This window comes from Pseudoliparis swirei, chromosome 18 (assembly GCF_029220125.1).
Source record: "Pseudoliparis swirei isolate HS2019 ecotype Mariana Trench chromosome 18, NWPU_hadal_v1, whole genome shotgun sequence".
NCBI classification, from domain to species: Eukaryota; Metazoa; Chordata; class Actinopteri; order Perciformes; family Liparidae; genus Pseudoliparis; species Pseudoliparis swirei.
In genome coordinates, this window is record NC_079405.1 from 307,501 (window position 1) to 317,607 (window position 10,107).

The 10,107-nt window shown below is 50.6% G+C and overlaps 1 protein-coding gene and 2 long non-coding RNA genes across 7 annotated transcripts in view; 1 reads left to right on the plus strand and 2 right to left on the minus strand.

Annotated features, from left to right (window-relative positions):
• The window catches only part of LOC130209070 (uncharacterized), a 1,928-nt gene extending 1,360 nt beyond the window's left edge, over positions 1-568 (plus strand). For all 3 annotated transcript variants that reach the window (XR_008834527.1, XR_008834526.1, XR_008834528.1), the window contains exon 4: positions 1-568. This exon is cut by the window's left edge and continues 114 nt beyond it. This is a non-coding gene — a long non-coding RNA (uncharacterized LOC130209070).
• The window catches only part of abhd12 (abhydrolase domain containing 12, lysophospholipase), a 22,750-nt gene extending 12,747 nt beyond the window's left edge, over positions 1-10,003 (minus strand). Inside the window, exons 1-2 of one of the 3 annotated variants that reach the window (XM_056438609.1) lie at positions 9,911-10,003; positions 8,703-8,838 (exon numbers count right to left, since the gene is read on the minus strand). In XM_056438609.1, coding sequence (XP_056294584.1) covers positions 8,703-8,836 — 134 coding nt within the window. In that variant the 5' untranslated portion in view covers positions 8,837-8,838; positions 9,911-10,003. Of the gene's footprint in view, positions 1-3,529; positions 3,551-8,702; positions 8,839-9,706; positions 9,797-9,910 lie in introns of those variants that run through there. The other 2 variants (XM_056438608.1, XM_056438610.1) reach the window with 2 other exon arrangements.
• Positions 4,341-8,391, minus strand: LOC130209072 (uncharacterized). The gene is made up of 2 exons (XR_008834529.1): positions 7,351-8,391; positions 4,341-4,731 (listed from the first exon to the last, which is right to left on the minus strand). It is a non-coding gene; the product is annotated as an uncharacterized LOC130209072 (long non-coding RNA).
• Positions 10,004-10,107: the final 104 nt, after the last annotated feature.

Consider the following 10,107-nt stretch of genomic DNA (forward strand, 5'->3'; position numbering starts at 1 on the left):
ACAGGTGAGAGAGAGAGACAGGTGAGAGACAGACAGGTGAGGACAGACAGGTGAAGACAGACAGGTGAGAGACAGACAGGTGGGAGACAGACAGGTGAGAGACAGACAGGTGAGAGACAGACAGGTGAAGACAGACAGGTGAGGACAGACAGGTGAAGACAGACAGGTGAGAGACAGACAGGTTCAAGATCAAGATTCAAGATTCAAGATGTTTTATTTGTCACATACACACACAGGGTGTGCAGTGAAATGAAAGTGGCAATGCTCAGCAGGAATGTGCAAGGGCAACAAGTACACACTATTTACAATAAAAAACACAATATTTACAGTAAGTGTGTGTGTGTGTGTGTGTGTGTGTGCCTAAGAGGGGCAGTTGTGTGGGTCTATGTGGGGGTCCTGGTGAGGTCGGAGTTCACAATCCTGATGGCCTGAGGAAAGAAACTCCGTCTCAGTCTCTCTGTTCTTGCAGCGTGACTACGGAGGCGCCTGCCTGACCGCAGCAGCTGAAACAGTCTGTTGTTGGGGTGGTGAGGATCCTTCATGATCCTGCCGGCTCTGGTTCTGCACCTCCTGGTGTACAAGTCCTGCAGGGTGGGAGTGTAGTTCAATAGTGCGCTCAGCCGAACGCACTACTCTCTGCAGAGCCTTCCTGTCCTGAGCGGAGCAGTTGCCAAACCAGGCTGTGATGCTTCCTGTCAGGACGCCTCTACAGCTCCAGAGTAGAAGGACTGAAGGATCCTCTGGGAAACTTTAAATTTCCTCAGCTGCCTGTGGTGGTAGAGGCGCTGCCTTGCCTTTCTCACCAGAGTGTCTGTGTTTGTTGACCATGTCAGGTCCTCGGTGATGTGGACTCCCAGGTATTTATACCGCTCACCCTCTCCACAGTAGTCCGTTAATCCCCAGTGGTGAGTACGTCCTCTGTTGTTGTACCTCCTAAAGTCCACAATCAGCTCCTTAGTTTTGGTGACATTCATGATGAGGCTGTTGTCCTGGCACCAGAGTGACAGATCAGCAACTTCCTCCAGGTAGGCCCTCTCGGCGTTGTCGGAGATCAGGCCCACCACCACTGTGTCATCCGCAAACTTGATGATGGTGTTGAGCTGAACCTGGCCACACAGTCATGTGTGTACAGGAGTACAGTAGGGGCTGAGGACGCAACCCTGGGGATCCTGTGTTCAGGGTGAGGGATTGAGGTGTCTGCCCACCCTGACCACCTGTGGCCTGGCGGTCAGGAAGTCCAGGATCCAAGCACACAGGGGGTGTTCAGTCCCAGCTCAATCAGCTTGCCGGCCAGTCTGGAAGGGACTATGGTGTTGAAAGCTGAACTATAATCAATGAACAGCAGTCTCACATAGCCCCCCCTCTGGCTGTCCAGATGAGAGAGTGTGGTGTGCAGTACCTGGGAGACAGCATCATCCGTGGATCTGTTTGGGCGATAAGCAAACTGCAGCGGGTCCATGGAGGAAGGGAGGAAGGCGCAGATGTAGTCCTTTATCAGCCTCTCAAAGCATTTCATGACCACCGAGGTGAGGGCCACCGGTCGGTAGTCATTCATACATGCTGGAGAAGCATTCTTGGGCACAGGGACAATAGTGGATCTCTTGAAGAGGTGAGAGACAGACAGGTGAAGACAGACAGGTGAGGACAGACAGGTGAAGACAGACAGGTGAGAGACAGACAGGTGGGGACAGACAGGTGAGAGACAGGTGAGGACAGACAGGTGAAGACAGACAGGTGAGGACAGACAGGTGAAGACAGACAGGTGAAGACAGACAGGTGAAGACAGACAGGTGAGAGACAGACAGGAGGGAGACAGACAGGTGAGAGACAGACAGGTGAAGACAGACAGGTGAAGACAGACAGGTGAGGACAGACAGGTGAAGACAGACAGGTGAGAGAGACAGACAGGTGAGAGACAGACAGGTGAAGACAGACAGGTGAGAGACAGACAGGTGAGAGACAGACAGGTGAGGACAGACAGGTGAGAGACAGACAGGTGAGAGACAGACAGGTGAAGACAGACAGGTGAGAGACAGACAGGTGAGAGACAGACAGGTGAGAGACAGACAGGTGAGAGACAGACAGGTGAGAGACAGACAGGTGAGAGACAGACAGGTGAGAGACAGACAGGTGAGAGACAGACAGGTGAGAGACAGACAGGTGAAGACAGACAGGTGAGAGACAGACAGGTGAGAGACAGACAGGTGAGAGACAGACAGGTGAGAGACAGACAGGTGAGAGACAGACAGGTGAAGACAGACAGGTGAGGACAGACAGGTGAAGACAGACAGGTGAGAGACAGACAGGTGAGAGACAGACAGGTGAGAGACAGACAGGTGAGAGACAGACAGGTGAGAGACAGACAGGTGAAGACAGGCAGGTGAGGACAGACAGACAGGTAAGACACAGACAGGTGAGACAGACAGGTGAGAGACAGACAGGTGAGGACAGACAGGTGAAGACAGACAGGTGAGAGACAGACAGGTGAGAGACAGACAGGTGAAGACAGACAGGTGAGAGACAGACAGGTGAGAGACAGACAGGTGAGGACAGACAGGTGAAGACAGACAGGTGAGAGACAGACAGGTGAGAGACAGACAGGTGAGAGACAGACAGGTGAGGACAGACAGGTGAAGACAGACAGGTGAGGACAGACAGGTGAAGACAGACAGGTGAGAGACAGACAGGTGAGAGAGAGAGACAGGTGAGAGACAGACAGGTGAGAGACAGACAGGTGAGAGACAGACAGGTGAGGGACAGACAGCAGTTTTATTAGCTGATGTCATGCTGAGCCTCAGGCCTCCTCCTCTTCTTCTTCTTCCTCCTCCTCCTCCTCTTCCTCCTCCTCCTCTCAGGTGTTCCAGTCCTCTGTCATCAGGTGTCCGTTCACAGTAAAGAACATGAATAAACTACAACTGGTCCCAGATCAGGTGTTGTGGTTCTCTTCACTAGAGCCCCACGTCTTTCAGAAAGGTCGTAACCACGGTTACAGTAGACATCAATACCGTCCGCATGACCTTCACACAGGGTTCAGGTCTTGGTTCCTCCTCAGAGAACAAAGCTCGTACAGTTGAGGGACTTGTAGCTCGTTACTGTCTGAATGTTCTTCATAAATCAGGTAATAATGTGTCATTTAGTTAAAGGCCGTGACCCACGTCACATGACCACATGAACCCTCCTGTGGTCACGTGACCTGCTGCTACATCCTGGTCCTCCAATCACTTCATCACTAACTGCTTGTTTCATATGTTTTACATGCACTACTACTGCAGTCACAGGTTGTTTAGGACGAGACTGATGAAGAGGAGGAGGAGGATGAAGAGGATCAGACTGATGAAGAGTGGAGCAGACAGGAAGCAGAGCTCTGGGTTTAAAGCCACCTGCCAATCAACATCTCTATATAATTACTTGTTCTTCATGTGTTCCCTTTTTATTGTGGCTCATTCCTTTTCTGTTTAGAAGGTGAAATGATATTAGCTTTTTCTTTTCTTTTAATATATATATATGAATCAGACCGTCCCGGTCTTACCTCCTGAAGGGTTTCCCCATGCCCCCCTCTGGTCCCGGTCTTACCTCCTGAAGGGTTTCCCCATGCCCCCCTCTGGTCCCGGTCTTACCTCCTGAAGGGTTTCCCCATGCCCCCCTCTGGTCCCGGTCTTACCTCCTGAAGGGTTTCCCCATGCCCCCCTCTGGTCCCGGTCTTACCACCTGAAGGGTTTCCCCATGCCCCCCTCTGGTCCCGGTCTTACCTCCTGAAGGGTTTCCCATGCCCCCTCTGGTCCCGGTCTTACCTCCTGAAGGGTTTCCCCATGCCCCCCTCTGGTCCCGGTCTTACCTCCTGAAGGGTTTCCCCATGCCCCCCTCTGGTCCCGGTCTTACCACCTGAAGGGTTTCCCCATGCCCCCCTCTGGTCCCAGTCTTACCTCCTGAAGGGTTTCCCCATGCCCCCCTCTGGTCCCGGTCTTACCACCTGAAGGGTTTCCCCATGCCCCCCTCTGGTCCCGGTCTTACCACCTGAAGGGTTTCCCCATGCCCCCCTCTGGTCCCGGTCTTACCTCCTGAAGGGTTTCCCCATGCCCCCCTCTGGTCCCGGTCTTACCTCCTGAAGGGTTTCCCCATGCCCCCCTCTGGTCCCGGTCTTACCTCCTGAAGGCAGGGTGTCTACAGGAATAAACCAGTGAAATTTAAGACTTTTTAAGACCACGTCTAAATAAAATTTAAGACCTAATTTACGATGGAAATATACATTAATCTAAATTAATTAATTAAAAGTAAACACACTGATGTCTGTTCAAAATGAACAGTATGGTGTAATGCAAAAGGATAACAAACAAATGTCATTGCTGTTGTAAATTATATTTATTAATACATTTTCAGAACATTTAAGTCCCATGAACAAATGTCTCTAAAAATAAGTACATATATTTAAAAAATACATGCAACATAGTTCCTTTTGAACAAAAAAATCCATAAAATAACAAATAACATTTCCAGCTGCTTTTAAAATGCAAATTCATTTACATAATAGAATGTGTGTGTGTGTGTGTGTGTGTGTGTGTGTGTGTGTGTGTGTGTGTGTGTGTGTGTGTGAGTTCTCATGTCTCTATGTGATGGGTGTGTGTGTCACAGGTTCATACGTCTCCTCCTGAGCTTTTGTGAATATACTAGGAAAACAATCCTTTTCAAAATGTATGAATACAAAAACTTCCAGTTGACATTTGGTCCATTCTCCTGGAAAAAAGAAAGAAAAAAGGCAGACATTAGCCAAACAACAGTCACCACATCTCTTATGACACCACCACTTCAGATTAATGTCAGACTGGATCAATATGAATGAATACTATTTTTACCAATTAAGCAACGCGAGCCATCCCTTGAGCCTAGTGAACACTATGTAGACATATTGACAGGTAAACACCACTCTACTTTCTACCATTCTAAAACTATTTTTAATTAGTCTAATTAATGTTTAGCCATGTTTCCGTGAAGATAAGCACACAGCAGTTCCTCACGTCTCGCTGCTCCGTCTGCAGCAGTCTAATGTGGTCCATTTTATTGTCCAAGGATCGCACATTAGCCATGATAATGGATGGTATGGCTGGACGAGTTGGCCTAGCCGCTAGCCTAGCTCGGATACCTCCGCGCCTACCCCTCTTCTGCTTCCTTTCACAACGCTTGCGGCGCCTCCTTTCCATGTAAAGACCATCACCACTCGGGCTAACCAGAAGCCGTGGCTAACAGGGGAAGTCCATCGGCTGCTGAGGACTAGAAATAGGGTCTTCAGAGCTGGGGACGAAACGGACCTGAAAACAGCGAGAGCCAACCTGTCCCACGGCATCAGGAAAGCAAAACATTCCTACACAAAAAAGATAACCCGGCACTTTAAAGACAGCAGAGACACACGCAGCCTGTGGCGGGGCATTCAGACCATCACAGACTATAAACCCACGCCACAGAACTGCGACAGCAACATCTCTGCTAATCAACCTCAACAGCTTCTTTGCCCGGTATGAAGCACAGAACAGGACTCGTCCACACAAGACTCCGCCTCCCCACGATCAGGTTCTGTGCCTGTCTGCTGCCAGCGTGAAGAGGACTCACTCGTCCATCAACACCCACAAGGCAACAGATCCAGACAACATCCCTGGTCGTGTGCTGAAGGACTGCGCAGAGGAGCTTAAGGACGTCTTCACGGATGTCTTTAATACTTCTCTGAGACAAGCTGTTGTTCCATCATGCTTCAAGGTAACCACCATCATACCTGTGCCAAAGAAATCCACTCCGTCCTGCTTCAATGACTATCGTCCAGTGGCACTGACCCCCATAATCATGAAGTGCTTTGAACGACTAGTCATGTCGCATATCAAATCCATTCTCCCCCCCACTCTGGACCCTTTCCAGTTTGCATACCGGGCCAAACGGTCCACGGAGGATGCAATCTGCTCTGCTCTCCACCCAGCCCTCACCCACCTGGACAAAAAGACTCCTATGTAAGAATGCTGTTCATAGACTTTAGCTCAGCATTCAACACAATCATCCCACAACAACTAATCTGCAAACTTGACCAGCTGGGGCTCAACACCGCTGTGTAACTGGCTGCTGGACTTCCTGAGTGAGAGGCCACAAGCAGTACGTGTTGGCAACAACACCTCGAGCAGCATCACACTCAGCACAGGGGCCCCTCAGGGCTGTGTGCTCAGTCCCCTGCTCTTCACCTTGCTGACTCACGACTGCAAAACCAGCTACAGCACCAATCACATGGTCAAGTTTGCAGACGACAACATTGATAGGTCTCATCACCAAGGATGACGAGACCCTCTACAGGAGGGAGGTCAACCTTCTGACCACGTGGTGCGGAGCCAACAACCTCCTGCTCAACAACAGCAAGACCAAAGAGATCGTTGTTGACTTCCGGAAAGGCCACACCCATCACCCACCACTGACCATCAACCGTGCGGACATTGAGCAGGTCAGCAGCACCAAATTCCTGGGGGTGGAAATCAGTGAGGACCTCTCGTGGACAGCCAACACTACATCGCTGGCAAAGAAAGCACAGAGGCGCCTCTACTTCCTCCGGAAACTGAGGAAAGCAGGGAGCCCCCCATCCATCATGTGCACCTTCTACCGCGGCACCATGGAGAGCATCCTGACCAACTGCATCACTGTGTGGCGCGGAAGCTGCACAGACCACAGCAGGAACGCCCTGCAGCGCATAGTGAAGGCAGCTGGAAGGATCATGGGTGCCTCACCCCTCCCATCCCTGCAGGACATATACAACACCCGCCTCACCCGCAAAGCGACCTCGATTGTGAGTGACCCTGCCACCCCTCACACGGTCTCTTCAGCCTCCTGCCCTCTGGGAGGAGGTACCGAGCCCGGCTCACACCGCCAGGCTGTCCAACAGCTTCATCCACCAGGCGGTCAGGAAGCTGAACTCTCTCCCCATCCTCCCACTCCGTCCTCTCTCAGACTCACATGTCTGAATGCTGCTAGCACAATTTATGTTGTCTATATGTTTACATGTTTCTTACTATTTTTGCACTTTATGTTGTCTATGCACTTTATGTTGTCTATATGTTCACAAGTTTTTTACTATTTTTGCACTCTGTTGTCTATATGTTGCACAATTCACTTTATGTTGGACAGAAGAGAAACGCAATTTCGATCTTCTGTATGTTTGCACATATGGAAAATTGACAAATAAAACTGACTTTGACTTTGACTTTTGAATGTGTAGTGCGCCTATCCATAGCTGTTATTAACTTGACACATGAGTAAAGCTTCACTATATGAAACACATACTCATATACATGAGGTTAGTTAATACATATATATTTATGTTAGACTTACTTTGAGATGCTGAAGTAGGTCCTGGTGTCACGGCCCATGAGCTCCACAGGATCCTGACGGGACCTGGTCATTTCACCAAGAGCACATGAAGTCCAGCTGTCTGCTCGCGGTGGTCTGGTCCAGAGTCTCGTGGTGGTCTGGTCCAGAGTCTCGTGGTGGTCTGGTCCAGAGTCTCGTGGTGGTCTGGTCCAGAGTCTCGTGGTGGTCTGGTTCAGAGTCTCGTGGTGGTCTGGTCCAGAGTCTCGTGGTGGTCTGGTCCAGAGTCTCGTGGAACAGAATGAAGAACGTGCCGCCCTGTTGGTCTTCGGTGATGAGCTCTTTGTTGCACGGCGCTGATTTCCTCCGGTGACCTCCAGCGTTGTAGCGTTGACGTCGTTGCTGGCGGCGGAGCAGCAGCTAGTGGCGGAGCAGCAGCTAGCGGCGGAGCAGCAGCTAGCCCCGCGCGCTGCGGGCGGCCTTCGCTAGTCTCTGTGCTTCTTGCTCTGCTCGTGAGATTCCACCGCTGGAAAGTCTCGCGACACATAACGCAGCTTCAGAAGCATTTCACCGACCGTGACCAGAAACACTCGTTCTTTTCAAGCCGTTGTTGAACTTGCATCCTGCCATGTTTTCTAAAGTAGCCGATGCTTCACGTTGTAGGGGATTGATAGGACCGAATACCGGCGCGCGCATCGCTCTGTCGCGCGAGCCGAGAATTGTTTGCGGGGGGGGGGGATTTCACCCTGTTATAGGGGAAACACTGGAGTTGATAAGCGTGTCTTCTTGTCTGATCAATACGCAACTGTGAGGTGCGCGAATGGACCGAGCGGCCAGCTGCTGATCACTCAACAGCCCGACCTGCACAAATAGACGGTGCGCGCGCGCCAACATATTTTTTGGGAGCACCGAAGACCCATTTTGACCCAGGAAAACCCCTGGACATGACACCCAAAACATTTAAGACCAATCCAATCTGAATTTAAGACAATTTAAGACTTTTTAAGGCCTTATTTTTAGGAAAAGCAATTTAAGACTTTTTAAGACTTTTTAAGGACCCGCGGACACCCTGTGAAGGGTTTCCCCATGCCCCCCTCTGGTCCCGGTCTTACCTCCTGAAGGGTTTCCCCATGCCCCCCTCTGGTCCCGGTCTTACCTCCTGAAGGGTTTCCCCATGCCCCCCTCTGGTCCCGGTCTTACCTCCTGAAGGGTTTCCCCATGCCCCCCTCTGGTCCCGGTCTTACCTCCTGAAGGGTTTCCCCATGCCCCCCTCTGGTCCCGGTCTTACCTCCTGAAGGGTTTCCCCATGCCCCCCTCTGGTCCCGGTCTTACCTCCTGAAGGGTTTCCCCATGCCCCCCTCTGGTCCCGGTCTTACCTCCTGAAGGGTTTCCCCATGCCCCCCCCTGGTCCCGGGCCCTGCCGGTTGCCCGCTGCCGGCCCCGCTGCTCCCCGGTCGCGCCGCTGCTTCAGGTCCGGGTCGCTGTCCTCACAGTTGTTCCGCTTTCTCATCACTGGTACGGGAACACAACGACACAGTCGTTAACCGGGAGCGCGAGCCGTTAACCGGGACCGCGAGCCGTTAACCGGGCGGAGCCGTCAGCTGACCGGGACACAGAGAGGCGAGAGCCGGAGAGGACCAGCCCGAGACCCGCAGAGAGCGGCTGACCAGAGGGCAGCCAATCAGAGAGCACAAACACCAACACGTGGCCTCCCTGTGCTGCATCCACGGCCGCTGGGGAGTGTCGGATTATCGAGAACCAAAACAAAACGGCTTGACCGAAAAAGGAAGAAACTCGTGCATGGTGCCTTCATGTGCACCTCGTAACTTAGAAACCTGTAGAAACCGAAGGTCGGAAAGAAGAATGCGAGTACAAACACTGAGCATGAGACCTAAACTCTAGTTTCACTGCTTTAAATTATGAAAGTATTTTTAAATCTCATATATCTGAAAAGTGAAAGGTAGCTGAGTAGAAGTGCAACATGGTATCACATGGTAACGCTGTACGACTGCAAGTATATCAACTTTACTACAAGAGTACAACAATCACCTGAAAGTATGTATTTATATCATATTTTAAAAGTATACTCATACAAATATACAAGTATCTTGGTTAGTATACGTATGTACCTCTGAGATGTAGTACAGTATAAAGTACTAGATTACAGTAAATATGCAGATAAAGACCACATTTGTACATTTACATTTACTTTGATCTTCTCTTTAGAAAACATGAAACCTTTTAGCTTCAATGTGGGTTAGGAGTTAGGGCATAGTGGTTAGGAAGTAGGAGTTAGTGATTAGGGTTATGAATTAGGAGTTAGGAGTTAAGGTCTTACGAGTTAGTTACTGTAGGTTTAAACTAAGAAACATATGTTTACCTTTTCAGATTATCTTTTCTTTCACTTGAACGCAGCATTTTAGTCAAGGAATATAGCATTGAGGCTAAGCTACATAAACAGGAAGTGAGGATCGATGCCTGTCGGTTTGCGCTGTTGACCGGAAATCAGACTGCGGGATCAATATCGCGAGGAACTGCGCGTGCGTGCTTCAAACCGTAATCGTGAACACAACCCGGTTCTTACCGGTCCGTCCGTGGATCAAGTGGCTTCACAGCATCGGTACCGGGACGTTAAGCGGGGAGTTAAACCGGTTCGTTTCGCGGAGGTTTGAAGTTTGTCCTAACGCGGCAGCCGGAGCGACGCGTCATGATGACGCGTCATGACGACGCTCGATTTTTACCGCGAAAACCAGCTGTTTGTTTCTCTGGTTTAGCGAAGTT